This window comes from Rhineura floridana, chromosome 1 (assembly GCF_030035675.1).
Source record: "Rhineura floridana isolate rRhiFlo1 chromosome 1, rRhiFlo1.hap2, whole genome shotgun sequence".
Lineage (NCBI taxonomy): Eukaryota > Metazoa > Chordata > Lepidosauria > Squamata > Rhineuridae > Rhineura > Rhineura floridana.
The window spans coordinates 160,626,369-160,648,472 of NC_084480.1; the positions used below are offsets into that span (position 1 = coordinate 160,626,369).

The following is a 22,104-nucleotide window of genomic DNA, read 5'->3' on the forward strand; positions in this document are numbered from 1 at the left end:
ATTGTCTTTGTTTCCCCTACATTCATGCTGTCTCACAGGTTCCCAGCAAACAATATCATCACAGTTTCTTCTGCCCTGGTTTAGGTACCAAAGGCTGAGCACCATGTACAGTGCTGTTACAGCTGAGAGGCAAAAGGAAAGGCAGAAGGGTCTGCCTAGGCAAGTCTTTGAACTAGATGAAGTAGCTGAAGAGCGGAACAGTCAAGGGGATTCGGTAAGTCAAGTCAGGTTCATAAAGTCTAGCATGTTGGAACAGCTGTTTTTGTGTTCTGTAAGGTGTGCATGAGCAAAAGGCTCATAATATGGTACGGATGACCTCATTGGACCCCTTCAGATTTTCTTAACTAGATAGAGAGGTGGGAACACCTGATTTAGGAATGGATTAGACTCAGCCTAGAAATCTTGGCCCACAGCAAAGGTTCTATAAGGTCTGTGGCTTCAGTAGGAATTACATTGAGTTCAGAAGTATCAAAATGTGAGATCTGACCAACCTTTCTGAATGTAAGGATGCAGAAATTCTCTGTAAACCTGGCTCTTGTATTTTAAACCTCCCCCCCCCTCCCGGGTTTGGTGTTTGGAAGGAGGTGGGCTGTGAATGGGCAAATGTATTTGCATCATGACAAATATTCAGCACAGTCCTAATTTATTTTTATGCCAAAAATGTAGGCTAAAAATCTGCATAAACCCAAAATCTATTCCAAAAATTGTGACATTTAAGTTCACATGCAGAGGTACACACTCTGTGCATCTTCCTGTTTTCCTGAAATTTATTTCCCAGATTTCTGTGTGTTAAGCCTTCCTTTTTAACTTCATTTTTTAAAGAAGAATGGGTGTGCTTGGGAAGGATAGCTTTTGAGAAGGAAATTATCTAGAAAGAAAAACTTAAAGGCAGAAAATGCCTACATTGTAGCCGAAACTGCAGGCACATTTGAATTGGTCTCGTATATAAATTCAAGTGGACTTCATGTTTGTCTGTCCTTCAGTATACTGACTGGAGTGTGGGCAAAGCTGTGCATTCTACTAAAAAGAATCTAGATAGATTCTATTTTCATTTACAAAAATATTCACAAATGTAGTTACTTCATGTAGTTCGATTTTAACACTTAGTTTAAATGAAAATTCAAAAATTTATTTTTTGGAACAAAAACTAGGTTATAAAGTAGCAAAATGGAAGGATGTGGGACAGAAGGAAAATTTGTTCACATAGATTAGCAACTGGAGGTCACAGTGAAGGAGGCACAGAGTGGACTGGTAAAGCCCTGCCCCTTGATGGTCTCCTGGGTGAACGGAACGGAGATCCAAAGTGGCCGGGTCGGTTGCAGTTCACTGCTGCTGTGCTCTGGTATTTATCTCCTAAAACTTCCTTTTGCAGCTGTTTTTCTTCTATTTTAACTTTATTTTAATCTTAACTTCTTCACTCTCAGCTGTGAAGCGGCCAGTGCGTGGGAGAGATTTGTTTTGCTTCGGCTTTTAAATTACTGTTTTCGTGCCTGACATGAAGATTAGCCTTTGCACTTTACTTTGGCTGGGGAGAGGCCTGGCCTTTCTCTCTACATCCCCCCCCCGAGACCCCTTAGTTTAGGGGGGCTCTTGCTGAAGCCCTTATTGGAAAAGGACTGCTGCAGTTTATGACAAGAGAGGCAGAGTTAGAACAACGTGTAAACTATCCACTTTACTATTGGTTTAGAACTCCCCCCGTTTTTAATCTGAAGATCTGGACCCATAATTTACCTTTGCCTTCCTGGTGAGATTCCAGAGGTCCACTTTCATTGAAAAATGGACTGCCTTCAAGTCAATTCCGACTTATGGGTGAAACTGCATATAAACAGGGTTTTCATGGTAAGCAGTATTGAGAGGGGGTTCACCATTGCTTTCCTCTGAGGCTGAGAGGCAGTGACTGGCCCAAGGTTACCCAGCGAGCTTGATGGCTGTGTGGGGATTCGAACCCTGGTCTCCCAGGTCGTAGTGCAGCACCTTAACCACTACACCACACTGGGTCTCCCACTTTAATTACATCCCCATTAAGGGGTGATGGAATACCAAGTGCAGAGACTTGGGGATTACTCCCAGCCTGCAGAACAGTCTTACTGAAACATGGAAAATGCAATTTAAAATTACTCCGTTCTTCAAGCAAGAGGGGGAGAAGGAGAACGATACCGAGCAGCGTAAGTCAAAGCAGAATAGAGTACTACCTATGGCACCTATGCAATCCACACTGGACTGGTCAGTAGACCTTAAAGGGACAATACAAGAGCCTAGCTTTATTAGGCAATCAATAGATCTAGCTTTAGAGCTGGCCTCAGCAGAACAAATGCCTACCACAAAGGACCTGCAACAGATGGCCATGGCTGAGCCACAAGATAAACCTGAAGCTGATCTGATAGATCACTATATGCAGAGACAGATCCTTGAGTTCGATGGTAATGTCTCAAACCTGAGATACAAATTCACCTCCACCCAAACAGAAGCAACAGCACAAGGTGATCCCCAAATCAAACGATGGCTCTCCATGATCTGTCAGGAACTGGGTCTCATTAAAAACTTTCTCTCAGAAAGCAACTGTTTGTTAACAACATTGGCCGAGAACTATAAAGTCTCAGGGAGGGGACCCTGGACAAAAGAAAATGAAAACTGCAGTACTCGGTTTGGGATAACAACTAAGAAAACTGTAAAAACCCACTCTAAGGATGCTAATAAAGAGGGCCTAAAAAGGGAGAGCATAAAACAAAAGAAAAGTAAGAACATTAAAAAAATTTAAAGCGGGAGAAAAAAGTCCACCTTTGCCAGAATAAACATCTAGAGAGGCTGGTTAAACTGCTAGATAGCAACCTAAATCCAGATCCTAACAAGACAGCGCAGACAACCCCTAAGGGGAAAAGGAAAAAGAAAGCAAGATCACATAATGTTGTCAGTCAGCAGCCGAAGATGAGGAAGAAGCTGGGGGAGAACATCAAACAGAAAATAAAGCAAATAAGGCATCTAAGCTGGAAGAGAAGCAGGACCCATGGGCAAACGCTCTCTGTGCCAATATGGGAAAGTTTGATGTCGATCCCTGCACCACTAAGTCGGGCCCCATACATTATCGTACAGAACCTCAGTTAGATACACATATGACAAATGGCTGGAATTTAGTGATGATACCACAAAAGCTGGCATTCGTCAATTACCCTAAACCAAAGAATGTACTGACACAGCCAGAGCGCATACTACATCTTTTACATATCGTAAACAGAGCACGGTTGGAACACTGAGTCCAAAGGATATAACTCTTGTTGAATACCTGTATTTTAATGGAATCAGAGCTCAGGCTATAGTCACTTTCAAAGACCAGGATACAGCTGATTACATCTATAGAGCCAGGTAGGCTTTTCCTAAATTTAATTTAGAGATCATAAGATTTTTTGAAAATCAGGCCTCTCCACCTCTCTTATGCCGTGACTGATAAAGGAAATATACACACACATTGTGTTGAATATCTTATCGATTTAAGCCAGACTCCAGACTCTGCCCCAATTCACATCCAACCTAGCTCCCAGGGATTATATTTGAGAGACCCAGCCCCTACCTGCTGCCTACATCAAACCCCCATTCGAAGTGCCGAAACCTTTGATGCAGAGGAGCAGGCTTTGCTACACTCATTCTGGATGTTGCCTACTACTGACCAGGCAGAGATTTTGGAAAGACTTGATTTATTAAGAAGCAGATTAAAAGAAAAACAGTTTTGTTTGGCAGACGAAAAGGCGGATCTAAAGGAGAGAAAGGAGACGTGCAGCCATTCGATTGTAGATAAAACAAGAGCCAGCAAACAAGACGTACCCCAATTAGGAGAAGAACTTGCGGATGGGGTATTTGATAGTAAAGAGAAGGAAGAGACAGGTGGGGATATTCTAGTAGAAGTAAACCCCATGGTAATAGACATAGGCTTAAACCAAGTCAGAAGAGATCACAGGGCACCAGCTAAGTATATAACAGGGGGTCAACTTAGTGATATAAATTGGCTGAAAATGAGATATCTCGAAGCAACACGGAGTCGAAAAATGTAGGGCTCCCCCAAACAGACATCATTTATCCAGTGAGATCCAATGTTAGTAAATTGAGCCCACTTAAAGATGAACTTCTGTACCTTGGTTCAGGAGACGAACTACCTTCTGCTCAGTTGGATAGAACAATCAAAACAGGATGATATAGCAGCCCGCATAGAATACGGACGGAGCTCCTTTCAGAACACCCTGAACAACCTTTAACGTCTCAAAGAAGTCTCTCAATTCTCACCTGGAATATGGCAGGATGGAAATCAAAGACTAGAGATAAATCTCTCATTAACTACCTATCTAATTTTGACATTCTGATGCTACAAGAGACCTGGGGTTTAGATGATATAGAACTAAATGGACTGCTCACCAGCTACATGCTTCTCCCAGTGATAAGAAGGATAGGCCCAGGGGTGGCTTAGCTATACTGATCTCTACAAGACTTTGTGTTTCAATCACTAATCTCCCCTCCTTGGATCAACTTGCAACAGCAGTGATGGTTAAACTAAAACACAATGAATGGACCTGTGTATTCTAAACGGCAATGTAACAGGTGACATCCCAGGAGAATTTACATTCTGGTCAGGTGACAGGATGAGTGTTACTGATTATGTAATCTCCACCCGCAATTTGTTAAACTCTGTGGTCCAACTGGAAATAGACAATCGCCCTGACAGTGACCACCTCCCATTAGCCCTGGCTCTAAAGCCATTAGATTGGCACATGTTTGCAGTAGCTGCCTTCCAGCCAAATATTGAGGCTAACGTTAGAACCACTAGGATAAGATGGTCCCCAAGGATCGATAGGGCCTTTACACTGCTATACACCGACCAACTCCACACGATCGGCTCTTCAATCATTTTAATAGGCCCAAATCAGGGGATCTTAGATCACTATGGCATACTGGTTAAAGAGCTGAAGGACCACCTAACAGCAAAGCGCACAGGGAAATCATTAATCAACAATCTCAGATCTAAGCTGGTTCGATCTTGAGTGTATTGCTGCAAAAAAATGCTCTTATTGTGAAATTCAGGCAGTACAAGGAAAATCCCTCGATGTTACTATTGAGCGATTTATAATCCTGTAAAAAACAATATAAAACCTTGGTTAAGGCAAAGAAGAAAAATGCACGAGTAGCATGTGAACAGCTCATCTGTGCAGTTAAGTCTAATGATATGGCCTCTTTTTGGCATTTAACGGCAATTTCACCTAGCTCTGGTCCATTGTGTTTTGACTGTCATATTCCTGCTGAGGCTTGGGAAGCCCATTTTTGTGGAGTGTATACAGAGGAGGAGGTACCAACTTTACAGTTAGAATGTCCTCTTGGATCCCTACCTGAATGGCCTCCTGTCTCAATCTCTGAGATAATTGACCTGGTAAACCAACTAAAACTGGGCAAGGCACCAGGCTGTGACTACATCCCCCCCAGAGCCAATTAAAAGAAATATTGAATGGTGGGCCCCAATCCTGGCCAACCTCTTTACCTATATAGACAAAAACACATCCCCCCTGAGTGGGGCCTGGCTGTTATCATTCCCATTTATAAAAAGGGAAGGAAGAATAACCCAACAAATTACCACCCTGTTAGTTTACTGACTATAATCAGCAAGCTCTATGCTAGACATCTTTATTGGAAACTTCTAGCTTGGATGGATCATGAAGACATTCTAGCTGACCAACAGGCTGGATTTAGAGCAGGCTGATCCACAATGGACCAGGCACTAATTTTGCAGCACCTTGTGGAGAAATACAGCAGCAAACCCAAAACATATCTGTTTACAGCCTTTGTTGACCTCAAATCTGCCTTTGATTCTATCTCTCAAAATAAACTGGCAGAAACTTGAGGCCACCACTGTGGATCGTCGCTTGGTACTCCTCATATACAAATTACATGAAAGCACCTCCCTAAGAATTAGATGCAATCCAGAGGGCCTCCTTTCAAGCCCTGTTCCAACCTTTAAAGGAGTAAAGCAAGGATGCATACTAGCCCCACTGCTGTTTAATTTCTATATAAACGCACTGCCTACAATCCGCGATTGCCTAAATATACATCCTCCAAAGCTAGTCCACAGGCACCTATCAGTGCTACTATATGCTGATGATGCAGTAATTTTGTCCCAGTCACCTATAGGACTGAAGAGAGCCCTGCGAGCCCTTGTGCAATGCTGCCATGATGAACAGCTACAAATAAATTACCAAAAAACAAAGGTCATGGCCTTTGCTAAAAGACCAAGGATGTACAAATGGTCTGTAAGTGGACACAAGATCGAACAGGTAAAGACCTTCAAGTATCTGGGTGTTGTTTTTCTGGCAAATGGTAGCCAGAAGGCCCAAGCAGAGTACGTTGCCCAGACAGCCCAAAGGAGTCCCTCTGCCATATTAAACTTTATCCAGACCACAGGCGGTCACTATGTACCAGCGGCAATAAAGCTGTTCAAGACTAAGTCTTTATTGAAGCTTTTATATGGAGCTCAACTTGGTCCCTATTCCGGCTATACACCTCTGGAAGTAGTACAATCCAAATTCTTGAGGGCTGTCCTCCAAGTACCCCACTGTGTCCCAAACGTTGTCTTACGATTAGAGGCCTCCAAAAGGTTGAAACCAGGGTCTGGCTCGTTATCTTCAAATTCTGGCTGAAACTAATCTTTTTTCCAACTGGTCTGGCCCCACTAACATTACAGGATGAGTGCCAATCAGTATGGAAACAAACCTTGCCTCAAAAGCTCCAACTATATGGTCTCTCCTTGGGTTACCTTATTTCCCAAGGATATGATATGGCTTGGTCAATACTCAGACAACGCATCGCTGATATTGAATGCCAACAAGACTTGGGCTTATCCTCTAACTACACCTCAATGGATAGAGCACTACAGTTTAATAAACCTGCAAAATATATTTTTACACTTTCAGTTCAAAAACATCATAGAGATCTCACAGTGGTGCATTTTAATGTCCTCCTCTCTGTTGTCCTGGAGGGAAGATACCAAAAAATCCCCTACCATGATTGTAAGTGCCCTTGGGACGTTGGAGAGGTGGAAACAGTGACCCATGTCTTCTTACACTGTCCATTCTATTCTGATCTACAAAGATCTCTAATTGAACCTCTGCTATAGAAAACCCTAGGACGATCAGATGCATATTATTACCTTCAGTGTTGCCAAATTCTGTGCTGCAGCGATCAAAATTCGCCATGATCTGACTCTAGCCACCTTGTAACTCCTGTCTTTTGTTGGGATCTTATAACTATGTCTCTGATAATTCTATTTTACAGTATTGTGTTTTAACAATTTTATATGATTACCTCATGCTGGTCATTGACCGTAACAATAAAGATATAAAATGGTCTCCTGCTTCTCAGCTGTTTGCCATTACTGCCTCAGCATTGTCATGGTTTTGCTTGAAACTGGATACAGTTGCTTTTGAAAGCTTAATTCTCAGGGTGGAACTACATATTACTTTAGGACAGCCTTTCCCAACCAGTGTGCCTCCAGATGTTGTTGGACCACAATTCCCATCTTTCCTGACCGTTGGCAATGCTGGCTGAGGCTGATGGGAGTTGTGGACCAACAACATCTGGAGGCACACTGGTTGGGAAAAGCTGCTTAGCAGCACATGTGCATTCCTGAGCCTGCATTTTCCAAGACAATGTGAAGGTGGAGGGACCATCTGTATGGTGAGAAGAAGAGTGATATTTAACCCCTTCTGTGCCTGTTGATTCTCCCCTGCAAATTCCACCTCCACCATTTTCTTTAGATTTGGCTGGGGGGAAAACTGTTTAAAATTGTGTGTATGTTGCAGGGCAAATTGACAGTCAGTGAAATGGTTAAGCACTCCCTTCTGCTTGTCATTTATCCTTTCTAAGTGTCCCTTGCCTCTGCCAATCCCTGACCTCAGCCATTCTCTTTCCCCCTCCCCTTTGTGCGCTATGAGAAAACAGAATTGGGAACATGATATTTTCTTTATGATTCACAGTTCCACCTTTAAGATGCAAGTCTCCAGATGATATATATGGCTGTATCTACTGAACACACTCATTCTTGTCTTATTTTCCACACAAGTGTGGCAACTTCTCTGGCATATTCCAATATTGCATCAAGAGATTCTTAAAAAATAAAGCAAGTTTCCAGGTCTCATGAGTGCAGAGAAAAGGGTTGGGAATACATAGGCAGTATCTGTTGACAAATTCTGAAATTAGGAGGCAAAATCAACAAGGCAAAACTACTGTATGCAAGCTAGTGAAAGGCAGAGAATATACAGAGAAGATTCCCCATCCCCAAAATATTGTAGTGGAAAACCAGACTACTACTTTTGACTTTTGCCTCACTGTGCATATACTGCAGTCTAGCCTAGTACTTGAAGAGAAGGCTTGGGCAGCTGAAGGTTTGAAACAATGCTACCTTTTCTGGGATGTTTGACTGCACTAATACATCGCCTGGGTCTGCATGCATATATGCACAGCCAGGCAAATGTTCTAGGTTGGTGAGCATTTGCTAGATGCCCCATGGGGTTTGCTGTTACCAATAGAAATCTCAGCAAGGCTGTGCTGTGGACATCAAGCCCCTTCACCCTAACATAAGGTGCTTCCTGTCCCTTCCAGGATGACATGAAGCACTGCTCTGCCTCCCTGGATGATACACCCCGAGGCAGCTGGGCCTCCAGCATCTTTGACTTGAAGAACTCTGCGGCTGACTTCCTGTTGCGCTCACTCTTGGTGCGCACTGCCATAGAAGAGACTGACCGCACTAATGAGGAGCTGCGCAAGAAGAATCGGCACAGTGAGATCCTGGCCCTTTACCCAGCCCCTGATGAGGTGAGCACAGGCCCTGAGATTCCATTAGTCTTTTGTGGGATCCTGCAGAATCCAGGCAATGACAGATGTGGGCTGATGAAGCCAAGAGAGTTCTCATTTGCTCATTGGGAAGAGATACCAGGTTGTGCAGACTCTGCTGAGTGTTTGGTAAAGGTTGGAGGAAGAACCCCCCCCCCCGGTAGTGTTCACAGTGGTTTTGTTAGGAAAGGAGAGCAGGAGCTGGATTGGGGTTGCTTGAAAAAGGCTCTGGGGGCAGGACCTATGATGACTGGTTCTGCTAGGCCCCCAGTCCTCCTCCTCTTCAGGACTGTCCAGTCTCCTCCCTGTCCCAGGGCACTCCAGTGGGGATCACTTTTGTTCTGGTGAGCTCTGACAGTATTTTCCCAGCACCAAACACATGATTGTATTGATGCCGCCTTTCCCTTTGTCTCCTCAGGATGAGGCAGTAGAACATTGTAGCATCCCAGAAGTTCCCAAGGAGCACGTTGGTCAGAGGATCCTAGTGAAGTGTTTGTCTCTGAAGTAAGTCACTATGTATTTGACAACATGGGGCCACCAAACCCAAAGCAAGAAATATGTGGAGGTTTAGGTTCCATGCAGTGTTTTTCACTTAATGCTTCAGAGTGCAGTGCTGTGGAAAGATGGAGGTCAAAAAAAGTCCCTCAGGAAGAGGCCTTGGAAAACTGCCCATGACCTTTGCTGGAGGATTTTAAAGTTGGTTCTGAAGAAAACTAAATTCTGAATCCAGGGGTCAGTTTCACATGCACTGTTCTCACCAGAAGGTGGGTGTGCCTCTGTTTGCAGTCCTCTCCTAGTGGAGAACAGAATTAGGATTAGGTTTCATCTACGCAATGGACTTCCATGCTAAATTTCAAACAAGCTGCAAATGCATGATAGGAGTTACTTGGGCAGGAGGCACTTTTGCGTTGCTTTGACAGTAGAAACCCATGTTCAAGGACGGCACAAGCTGCTTTGCTGGTTCCATGTTCCTGGTAGTCCAGCCCACAGAATCAGTTTCAGCAATGCATCTTATGCTGTTTGTGCACCTAGCCTTTGTGTGCCCCTGGCAGGGGTTGGGAATTCATCAAGTGCACACCTGAACTTTCCCAAAAGTGGTGTGTTGATCATAATCTATCCCAATGCATGTGACGATTTCCACAACTTAGTTCCATACCGTAAGATGAAGAAAATCTCCTTCTGATAGAAATCAAATTTTCCCACTCAAGACTTTTTGCTTCAAACAAATAACCTAGTTACATTTTTCACAAACAAATAGTTCTGAACCCAGCATTTTGCAAGGGGTAGAAGTTTGCTTTGTTATTTTAAAAAAAAACCATAAGAACATAAGAAGAGCCTGCTGGATCAGGCCAGTGGCCCATCTAGTCCAGCATCCTGTTCTCACAGTGGCCAACTAGGTGCCTGGCGGAAGCCTGCAAGTAGGACCCGAGTGCAAGAACACTCTCCCCTCCTGAGGCTTCTGGCAACTGGTTTTCAGAAGCATGCTGCCTCTGACTAGGGTGGCAGAGCACAGCCATCATGGATAGTAGCCATTGATAGCCCTGTCCTCTATGAATTTGTCTAATCTTCTTTTAAAGCCATCCAAGTTGGTGGCAGTTACTGCATCTTGTGGGAGCAAATTCCATAGTTTAACTATGCGCTGAGTAAAGAAGTACTTCCTTTTGTCTGTCCTGAATCTTCCAACATTCAGCTTCTTTGAATGTCCACGAGTTCTAGTATTATGAGAGAGGGAGAAAAACTTTTCTGTATCCACTTTCTCAATGCCATGCATAATTTTATACACTTCTATCATGTCTCCTCTGACCCGCCTTTTCTCTAAACTAAAAAGCCCCAAATGCTGCAACCTTTCCTCGTAAGGGAGTCGCTCCATCCCATTGATCATTCTGGTTGCCCTCTTCTAAACCTTTTCCAACTCTATAATATCCTTTTTGAGATGAGGCGACCAGAACTGTACACAATATTCCAAATGCAGCCGCACCATAGATTTATACAATGGCATTATGATATCGGCTGTTTTATTTTCAATACCTTTCCTAATTATCCCTAGCATGGAATTTGCCTTTTTCACAGCTGCCACACACTGGGTCGACATTTACATCGTGCTGTCCACTACAACCCCGAGGTCTCTCTCCTGGTCGGTCACCACCAGTTCAGACTCCATGAGCGTATATGTGAAATTCAGATTTTTTGCTCCAATATGCATAATTTTACACTTGTTTATATTGAATTGCATTTGCCATTTTCCCGCCCATTCACTCAGTTTGGAGAGGTCTTTTTGGAGGTCTTTGCAATCCCTTTTTGTTTTAACAACCCTGAACAATTTAGTGTCGTCAGCAAACTTGGCCACTTCACTGCTCACTCCTAATTCTAGGTCATTAATGAACAAGTTGAAAAGTACAGGTCCCAATACCGATCCTTGAGGGACTCCACTTTCTACAGCCCTCCATTGGGAGAACTGTCCGTTTATTCCTACTCTCTGCTTTCTGCTTCTTAACCAATTCCTTATCCACAAGAGGACTGTGATGTTCCTATATATTAGTGTATATATGGTAAGTGCTGGTTGTTTAGAGTATACATGGTAAGTAGTGAAAGAGGAGGGGGAGTGAATAGGCAATAGAATGCTTGATGATTGGCTGAATGTTTAAAATGGCTGACAGTATAAATGAAAGGATGACAGGTAAATCTGGGTGAATGTGAGGTGGTGAATTGTGGAATCTGGGGGGAGAAGAGAAAGAGTGGATTGCTTGGTGGGGTTTGAGAGAGTTGTTTGCCAGGAGAGAGTGAAGAAGGAGGGAGGTGGAGTTCAGATTAGTATTGAGTAAAACCATATGCTTATGTGCCTTAAGAAGAAATCTTGTTAATCTTGTTAGCTTTGTTATCTGTAATAAATACTTAATTTGGTTTACCAAAGGCCTGATCCTTGGCTGGGGTTTCACAGACCAGAAGGGAGGGTAAGGTAATGACCAAGGCTGAAGGGGAACTGTAACAAATGGTGGCAGCGGTGAAGAGAATAACAATACCAGTATTCAGAGTCTCTGGGAATACTAGTATTAGGACGTTACTGGTGGTTGCCTAGCAGGGGGATCTGTTGAGATCTGTGCTAGAGCGGATAGGTAAACCATAAGAGAGTGCGGTCCGGACTGGTGGAGTCCCTGGTGGTGCCTAGTGACAGGCAGTAGCCACGCGCAGGTAGGAACGTGACAGGGAGAGCCAGGGAAGGACGCATCACAAGGACCTCTCCTCTTATTCCATGACTGCTAAGGTTCCTCAGAAGTCTTTGGTGAGGTACTTTGTCAAACGCTTTTTGAAAGTCTAAGTACACTATGTCCACTGGATCCCCTCTATCTATATGCTTGTTGACACTCTCAAAGAATTCTAGTAGGTTACTGAGACAGGACTTTCCCTTGCAGAAGCCATGCTGGCTCTGCTTCAGCAAGGCTTGTTCTTCTATGTGCTTAGTTAATCTAGCTTTAATAATACTTTCTACCAGTTTTCCAGGGACAGAAGTTAAGCTAACCGGCCTGTAATTTCCGGGATCCCCCCCTTGTCAGGCCCAGGATGTAACTCAGGAACCAGACCAATGGCTGTAGTTAATTCGTGTTTTATTAGGGTAATGTCCAAACAAAGACTGCGTTTTCTCATGAAGCAATACAGGGATACAGGTCCTGCGGCATTGGGAGAAAGTTGACAGAGCAAGGGACTTCTTCCCGCCTTTCTTTAAGAAGGGGCCAAACGGGCGCGCAATCTTTCGCTCCTCCTTAACTGCCCCTCAGGTACTGCCCGCCTTCCCCCCCTTCTCTCCTGTCTTTTCAGCTGTCTGTGTGTGCGCGGTGAGGGGGGAAGCATCACCCCCTCCTCTTCTGAAGTTTCCGATTCCAGGATGGGGGATAGGGCAGGGGCTGATGGTAAACTGCCTCCCCGCTTTTCGGCTGTGAGCAGCCCTCCCTCTTTCCCCTCTTGCTCTGAGCCTGAAAGAGGGGGAGGCATGAGATAGGGGAGGGCTCAGGCTCCCCGTCGCTAAGCGACCTTATCACTGGCAGTTCCTCTGTTTCGTCTTCGCTCCAAAGGGGGGAAGTTCCTCCCCCTTCCCTCTGCCATCCATCCGAATACTCTTCTCCCAACTCTCCGGGATCCAGCTCCCCGGGATTGGAACCCCAGCTCTGCCTTCCGACACCCCTGGATCCCTTTTTGAAGATTGGCGTTACATTTGCCACTTTCCAGTCCTCAGGCACGGAGGAGGACCTGAGGGACAAGTTACATATTTTAGTTAGCAGATCAGCAATTTCACATTTGAGTTCTTTGAGAACTCTCGGGTGGATGCCATCCAGCCTGGTGATTTGTCAGTTTTTATATTGTTTATTAAGCCTAGAACTTCCTCTCTCGTTACCACTATTTGTCTCAGTTCCTCAGAATCCCTTCCTGCAAATGTTAGTTCAGGTTCAGGGATCTGCCCTATATCTTCCACTGTGAAGACAGATGCAAAAAATTAATTTAGCTTCTCTGAAATGTCCTTATCATTCTTTAGTACACCTTTGACTCTCTTATCATCCAAGGGTCCAATCGCCTCCCTAGATGGTCTCCTGCTTTGAATGTATTTAAAGAATTTTTTGTTGTTGGTTTTTATGTTCTTAGCGATGTGCTCCTCAAATTCTTTTTTAGCATCCCTTATTGTCTTCTTGCATTTCTTTTGCCAGAGTTTGTGTTCCTTTTTATTTTCTTCATTCGGACAAGACTTCCATTTTCTTTTTTTGTATCAATAATTTTTATTCAAAGTTTCAAAAAACAAAACAAAACAAAACAACAACAACAAAAAAACAAATTAATAACTAGTACAATAAAATAAAATGTTGACTTCCGATTTGTCGCAGATCAGTTATAGATCTATAATATATAACAAACCTGTCTCTTAATATATTACAAAATCACTTTCCTCCAGTAGTTATCTTAATTAATCATCAAATCTCATTAACATTACTTTATTCTTTCCGCAAAAAGTCAAAGAGAGGCTTCCACTCCTTGAGAAATATATCCATCGATTTTTCTCCAAATAAACATGTCAATTAATCCATCTCATCAAGTCTGCTAGGTCCAGTAGTTTCAATAGCCATTCTCAGTGTTAATTCCATCTTCCATCTCCATCCTTGCACCCATAATAATCTTGCTGTCATAGTCATAGTCATATAATAAAAGTCTGATAGGAATTTATTTCATCATAAATATTTCCTTGCCATCAATTCCGAATGTACCACTGAAATGTTGTTGTAAAGCTGCATCTCTGCTTCTCCTTTCCACAGAATGCACCATCACATCTCCCGAGAGTTTTTCCATTGTCACACATCTGGAATTAATTCTGTAAACTTTCTCCATTTCAAGTTCCATCAAATCCTTCCAGTCCAGGAATTTTTTTGAACCGTTGATATCTTTATCTCTAATCTCTTCACCAATTCCTTCAAGGACAGCGCTGAATTCCAAACAGTAATATTTATCTCCAGGATCCATCACAGCCATAAAAATCAAATCTTTTTCCAAGTCCATAGTTGATATATCTATTCCAATCTCCAGGGCTTGAACCTTTCCTTTAATTTTTCTTTCATCTTCTTTTATTTGTCCAGCCATATCTTTGGTCTCATCCACCTCCCCTCTCACAGAATCCTGAATTTCCTTCAGCTCCTGTCTCATTTTGCCAAATTCACTTTTCATCTCTCGTTTACTCTGTCTCAGCTCCTGTCTCACCTTCTTAATCTCATTCATTATTTTCTGAAACATATCTAGATAGAGAACCCCTTCCTGTACATCCAGGGTCTCAGCCACCTTCTTGATTGTCATTCTTAACTATTCCCAAGCAAAGAACAGTTTATTTCTTTTTCCAGTCACAAAGGAGTTAATCCTCCAAGCCTGCAGACATCACCCTCTAGACAGCACAAACCGCCTTATCTCTTATGTGTCCAAAAGTGCAAAACAAATTTGATTCACAGCATCCAAAAAATTAGTGGCATAAAAAAGTAAGCAGATTCGTCCAAAAAAAAAAAAAGTAAACCAGAAAAAATAGTCTCAAATGTCATAAAATCAGATTTCCTCTTTAGATGAGTTGCCCCTCATCCGTTTATATCTTTAAAATGCTCAATTCCATGCCAGCTTTTTGCAATAAAAAACAAAGATAGGCTATTTCGATTTTCTTCCTCCTTAATTCCGTGTATATGAGAGAAAGTTATAACTCACCCAGGGATTCTTTGTTGCTGATCCTATAACAAATCTCTTTTACTGTAACGATAACAAAATGATAAGAGTAGATAGAAGGATGCTTGCCTGTTAAATACGTTTTTCTTTAAAGAAAAAAAACACGTCTTGCTTAATCAGTTTGAGCTTGCTTGAAGTTCCCTGGCTCCGTCCGATGTTGCTGGCAGGTCCTTCGTTCTTAATGAATTCAAGTCCCCCAACAAGCTTGTGGATAATCTCTTAGTTTCTCCCTTGCCTGGGAGAAAGTTTTACCAGTCAAAAAAAAACCTTTCCTGGACTTCCGGGAAGGATTGCTTAGCTTGTGCCTGTCTCTGAGGCGAGCTCTCGTCTCAGAGGAAGCTTTTTCAGTTTTAAAACAAGACTTCCATTTTCTGAAGGAAGACTTTTTGCCTCTAAGAGCTTCCTTGACTTTGGTCGTTAACCATGCTGGCATCTTCTTGGCCCTGGTGGTACCATTTCTGATCTGCGGTATGCACTCCAGTTGAGCTTCTAATATAGTGTTTTTAAACAACTTCCAAGCATTTTCGAGTGATGTGACCCTCTGGACTTTGTTTTTCAGCTTTCTTTTTACCAATCCCCTCATTTTTGTAAAGTTTCCTCTTTTGAAGTCAAATGTGACCGTGTTGGATTTTCTTGGCCATTGGCCATTTACATGTATGTTTAATTTAATAGCACTATGGTCACTGCTCCCAATCGGTTCAATAACACTTACATCTCGCACCAGGTCCCGGTCCCCACTGAGGATTAAGTCCAGGGTTGCCGTCCCTCTGGTCGGTTCCATGACCAGCATTTTGATCAGGGGGACGATAGATCGTTCCCAGTATTAAATCCCTCCTGGGGCATGGTATCACCACCCACAACGATTCTGTGGAGGAGTCCGCCTCTTTTGGGGTTTCGAGCTTGCTGGATTCAATGCCTTCTTTCACGTATAGAGCGACTCCGCCACCAATACGTCCTTCCCTGTCCTTCCAATATAGTTTATATCCAGGGATAACCGTATCCCACTGGTTTTCTCCATTCCACCAGGTCTCCGTTATGCTCACTATATCAATGCTCTTCTCTAAGACCAAGCACTCCAGTTCTCCTATCTTGGTTCGGAGGCTCCTAGCATTAGCGTACAGGCACTTGTAAGCAGTGTCTCTCTTCAAGTGTCTTTGGCACTTGTGGTTTGGCCTGTGGTAATTTTGCCCTTCTGAATTTATATCCTGTGCCCCTGCTCTCACAATGCCTACTTCTAGGCCTACCCTTTTTAAAATGTCATCATTTCTTTGGTCTTTATCCCAAGGGGGGGGTTTATTCCGAACCGGACCTTCCTCAGCTCCTGTCAGGTTTCGCCCCTCAGTCAGTTTAAAAGCTGTTCTACCACCTTTTTAATTTTAAATGCCAGTAGTCTGGTTCCATTCTGGTTCAAGTGGAGCCCGTCCCTTTTGTACAGGCCCGGCTTGTCCCAAAATGTTCCCCAGTGCCTAACAAATCCAAACCCTTCCACCCGACACCATTGTCTCATCCACGCATTGAGACTACAAAGCTGTGCCTGGCTGGCTGGCCCTGCGCATGGAACCAGTAGCATTTCAAAGAAAAGAGTCTTGGGGATCTAAATTGACACTTTAGATTCTATATAAAATTTGGGGTTGCCAAAAAGGGAGGAAGTCTTGAATAACCCACTAAGGTGTGAAAGCTGTATAAACTGATCTGGAGGTTGGGGCTTGGGACTGGTGGTTGATTCCTTTTGAAGTGGAGCTCCAAAGTCCTGGCTCTCTTACCTGGATTGAGCGCATTGCTATGGTTGAGGCAGATACGGTTGTTTTCTCTACTGAATAATCTTCTCAATGATTTTCCGGTCTCTGTCATCCCCTTCCATGGAACAGGTTTGAGATTGAGATTGAGCCTATCTTTGGATCACTGGCACTTTACGATGTGAAAGAGAAGAAAAAGGTACTTCTTGTGTTGGTTACTGTGCTATGCCAAGCCAGATAGCATAATCTGTGATGCTGAGCAGTTCTTGCCTTTTCAGCTAGAACTAGGTCCATATTATAAGACGGGCCAGAGAGTGAAGCACAGCACAAAGGGCTTTCTGGTGGGCTGCAAATTGGAAAGTTGCCAAAAATTGCAAAGACCCTTTTGATAACTAGCTTGATACACAGGAAGCGCTGTTTGGGTTGGAGATGCTATGGATTATGCCATGGATATGCAGCACATATGCAGGGCCTCTTGACTTGTCATCTTACTAGTTCCCCTGGAATCAGAGCAGTCTGCAGTCTCTTCCTCCTCTGGGACAGGCAGGAACCACCTGCAGACACTTCTGAGGAAAGGAGAAAGTTTTGTTCTCTAGATAGTACCTCGTATCCAGCTGGTGCTGCAGATTCTTGTGGGTTCCTGCCTTAAGGGTTTCCATGTGGGTAGGAGTCTCAAAGAGGAGAATGGAGCCCCTCAGCTGAGCCCTGAGAGAAAGGTACATTGGAGCATTCTGCAGGTGATGACTGTGCATGTGCCCTCAACTCACACAGATTTTGCTTTGCCTGGTCCCCTCCCAACCCAAGGACACAAGATGGGCGTCAGCCACAGTAAGAGACCTAACTGTCTGCATGCCCTGCTTCCTTTGGTCTCTGCATTTTCTCTCTCTCCCTTCTCTCCACCACTCTCTTAATTTTTGATTTAGTGAACACCTCAGGACACTACAGTGTGGAACCAGGCAGATCTGACAGAAGCCAATGGGAAGCAGTGCTGCTGCTCAGTGGCTGAATGAAGAAGTAGGCCCGGGCCCCTTGTGAGTGTAGTGGTGGCAACAGCAGGCCAGATTCTAAGACCACAATGAATAGGCTATATCCAGCAGATATAATGTCCAGAATTTTTCTCTGCCCATTCTCTGTCATGTCGCCAAGTTGAGTTGCTTTTATTGCTGAGGCAAAGTGGGTCTCAAGAGTGTGTGGTAACTTTGGCTGCTGCCCTTTTCCCTACTTTTCTAGATCTCTGAAAACTTTTACTTTGACCTCAATTCAGAGCACATGAAGGGCCTCCTGCGAGCTCACAGTGCCCATCCTGCCATCTCTACACTGGCTCGCTCGGCTATCTTCTCTCTGACACATCCTTCTCCCGATATATTCTTAGTAATCAAGGTGAGATGCTTAGTCTTCATTCACACCTCCACAGTTCATCCATCTTGCAGCCATTCTGATAAGGGCTGTGGGTGTGGGGTAGACAGGGCAATCTATATTCTGCCAATTTCTGTGAGTGCAGGAAAATAATTTAAGGGGGGGGAGGACAGAATTAACAGAATCTCAGCTGTCCTTTAAAAATAACAAACACCAGCATGTTGCTAGTTCTTAGGGTTCTTGAAGGTAGTTTTGAAAGTGTGTGTGCAATGTCTTACAGAGTCTCTGAAACGGTGGGGCTTGATAAGATCTTCAAGAGCCAGGAGGGTAGGGTGTTAGTGTTCCCATCTTCTTGCTCCTTCATATGATTAGCATAAGCAAAAGGAATTATTCAAAATAAATAAAAGAAAAAAATAATTCCACTGTGCAGGACACAATTTGGCTCTCCTCGTCTCAGTTTTTTTCTTAAGCACCAAGTAAAGCCAGCTTCTGGGTTTAGGATTCTTCATCTCTCTCATTAGGTTTGGGAACAATGGGAGGAGGCTCATGTTGCAGGCCCTAGGTACTTATGCAGTGGATGCCAGTCTCTTTTGCCAGAGCTAGGGACAGAGCTTTGGGGTGGAGATCACAGCACGCTCAGTTTAATTTTTGGGAACTTCAGGGCATCTGCTAGACTTCCTCACCACTGACCTGCTTTTTCTTTTCCTACCTAGTTGGAGAAGGTGCTGCAGCAAGGGGACATCAGTGAGTGCTGTGAGCCATACATGGTGATGAAAGAGACAGATGCTCAGAAGGTAGATGGACCAGGATGAGGAAGCAGCTGAGCTTCCAGCCCTACTCTCTCTCTCTCTCTCTCTCTCTCTCTCTCTCTGTGTGTGTGTGTGTGTGTGTGTGTGTGTGTGTGTGTGAGAGAGAGAGAGAGAGAGGGGGGGGAGGGGGAGGGAGAGGGGGAGGGAGAGGGAGGGGGGGAGAGAGGGAGAGAGGAGAGAGTGTGTGTGTGTGTGTGTGTGTGAGACTGACTTGGTTCTACTTGTATAATTAAGCCCCTGGGTGACCTGGGTTGAGCCAATCCCCACTCTCTCTGCTGTGTTCTCACTGGAGTAAAGACGGTCTCCTTACAGGTTTATTTTGTGGATGGATGAGGTAGAGGTCAAACAGTTAAAACTTGGTCACAATGATAATGAAGTTTCCCCCCTTGGGCTTCCAGAACAAGGAGAAGCTGGAGAAGCTGCGGGTGGCAGGAGAAGAGTTCTGCACCCGCTTGGGAAGGTACCGCATGCCGTTTGCCTGGACTGCCATCCACCTCATGAATATAATCAACAGCACTGGTATGCTGGAGAGGGATGCTTCTGACTCTGAGGGTGGTAAGTATAATGCTGTGGCCTAGCTCCGCACAAAAGGTTCACCTGCTTTCTGTCCATTTGGGAGTTTGCTGCTGCTGCTACATGCTCTAGTTACATTGATCCTTTGTCCAAAGATAGTTGCAGAAGTGGACGTTGCTCAATGGAAGCTCCCTGTGTCTGCACTGCTGCGTGGGTGAGACGTGCAGTAGAGGTGGAGTGCATCAGAGAGCAGGGGAATATGTTACACAGTGTGTTGTATCTCCATGTATGGCTTGTGATTGGCTGTTGTGCATCACATAAGTAGTTTAAGGCTGACTCACAACATGTTAGCATTACAATCAGAGTAAAACCAACCCACAAATTTGCAGTTATGTCCATGTAGCGTAAAGTTCACAACATGGAGATGCAGAATGAGGTAGGTTGTTTATCAGCTAGAAGCTGAGATGAAGGAAGCTGCAGCTATGTAGGGAGTTACGTTTTGCTCTACGCTTTTAAAACAAGAGTGTGCTAACTTTCAATAAATTGGCAGAGAAAGATTGGGAATGAGGAACATCCTGGAGGCTTTCTGTGGCAGAGCCCAAGTGTAATGTGCTATATACATTATGCCATGTCTCTACTAGGTGTACAAACAGTTTTTTTAATTCAGTGGACTTGCTGCAGGGGCCTCTGGGTGTCTGCCCATCTGCTACCATAGAGCACATACAGAATACTGCCTCTATAGCAAACTGGATAGATTCAGGGGTTGAATTTTCATGGCTATTGTTGGACATCTGGACAAAGGGCAGGTCAAAGGGACCTGCTTCCATTCCCTCTGACCTCTTCTTTCTTATTCAAATGGAATGCTCAGCAGCATTTATTAGGGACTGTGTGTTACAGCTTACTCTAAATACCCCTGTCTGTGCCAGTGATCCCATGCAAGAGCTCTCCTGCAAACAGTAAGTTCAGCCCTTACTTTACTTGTTCAAGCCTGACAGCTGTGAATGTTGAGGAAACTTGTGGGTAGTTCCTGCAAAATACCTATTAGTGCTGCAATTGTATACATACGGTTGTACAAACAGTGTTGCAGTCTGCATTGTGTTTGCCCTCACAAGAACTTTGCAAAGTAAGTCACACTTTCTCCCTATGCTATAGGTGTGAACCTGAGAGGCAGTGATAGAAACTTCCCTAACACCATACATGAGTTCCTGGCAGAGTTCAGCTCTCTTTATTATATTGTTGCCTGAATATGGATGCTCATTTGTTTTCTCTCTCTCTGTGTGTGTGTCTCCTATTGAACATAGCTTCCTCTGTTCTAGACCGCAAAGGAACCTGGAATGAGCGCAAGAGAAAAACTTACGAGCGTATGAGTGTTGGGGAGGAGATGTGCAGCTTCAGCAGCTTCCGCCCAGCTACCCTCACCGTCACCAACTTCTTTAAGCAGGTGGGAGGCTAGGAGCCTGGGCTGGATGGACTGATCCATAGCCTCATTATCTTCTGGTTTTCATATCCCTAAGCTGCAACAGGGATATCTGTTCTTAAGAACGCAACTAACAGGACCAAATAGTTGAAGGCAAATACCTGTTTGTGCTGCAGTATTTTCTGTTTCCTCATGAGAAGCTGTGATTCACCTCTCTCTCTCTTTCTCTCTCCCTCCCCTCCAAAATAAAAATGTTGGCAAATGTGTTGAAGGTGGGGTATGGTCTGAAGTTGGAGTCTAGTTGTCAAGTAAATGCCGTCCCCCTGTCCAAGGTCCAGCAGGATTCCCTGCATTTATTTGAAGGGCTCCTTCTTTTCTTACAACTGTAAGATTCTAAAGCACTTTCCACAAGAGTTTTTAGTGCCTCTTCAGAACTTGAACATCACAACAAAACGTCAGTCTTGACAGAATGTGTGTCAGGTGGCTTGTGATCTATGGATTTGACTTAATGCTAGTTAAATTGTAGATAATATGTATGTAAGTTCTGCCAGAGACTTTTAAGAGCCCATCAGGGTGTATTCCAGTCACCTCTGAGTTCTACTTGTTAGACTTCTATATAGTGGTGCCCCGGTTGTGGAATGCACACTCCCTGGTGGTTTGTACTGCTGCACCATTAATGAACTTCTGACATTGGTTAAAATCAAAAGGTATTTGGGCAAATTGAGTTGTTTGATTTCAGTCTGGTGTTAAGAACTTATGATCTGCTTTTATTTGTAATGGTTTTATGTTGGATGCTATCCTGTGTATATTTTGATGTTTCATTGTATTGCATTTTTAGACGTTTATTGGAAGCTGTCCTAGGATTGCAACTGGGTAATATAAAACAAATATTGTAAGGGCAGGCTGGGGACTAGTGCCACATCTTCTGAGAAACTAACAAGGCTCTTAATTCCCTGTGTTAGTGGATGCCAATCTCCTGTTCTAGTTCATTTCCCCCTTCTCTTTTCCCTCGTCCTAATTTTTAGGAAGGTGACCGCCTCAGTGATGAGGACCTATACAAGTTCCTAGCAGACATGAGGCGTCCGTCATCTGTTCTTAGGAGGCTCCGACCTGTCACAGGTAAGGTGGGCTGTCTGTTTGCCAATTTCAGCCTGTTGCCTCTTGCAGCATTGACTCT

The 22,104-nt window shown here is 43.9% G+C and overlaps 1 protein-coding gene across 11 annotated transcripts in view; it reads left to right on the plus strand.

Annotated features, from left to right (window-relative positions):
• DOCK6 (dedicator of cytokinesis 6) overlaps positions 1–22,104 on the plus strand; it is a 152,582-nt gene that overhangs the window by 35,464 nt on the left and 95,014 nt on the right. For 10 of the 11 annotated variants that reach the window (XM_061582426.1, XM_061582416.1, XM_061582407.1 and 7 more), the window contains 9 exons: positions 85–214; positions 8,629–8,841; positions 9,278–9,363; positions 16,965–17,031; positions 18,063–18,212; positions 18,902–18,982; positions 19,396–19,552; positions 20,827–20,951; positions 21,953–22,046. In XM_061582426.1, coding sequence (XP_061438410.1) covers positions 85–214; positions 8,629–8,841; positions 9,278–9,363; positions 16,965–17,031; positions 18,063–18,212; positions 18,902–18,982; positions 19,396–19,552; positions 20,827–20,951; positions 21,953–22,046 — 1,103 coding nt within the window. Of the gene's footprint in view, positions 1–84; positions 215–8,628; positions 8,842–9,277; positions 9,364–16,964; positions 17,032–18,062; positions 18,213–18,901; positions 18,983–19,395; positions 19,553–20,826; positions 20,952–21,952; positions 22,047–22,104 lie in introns of those variants that run through there. The other variant, XM_061582397.1, reaches the window with a different exon arrangement.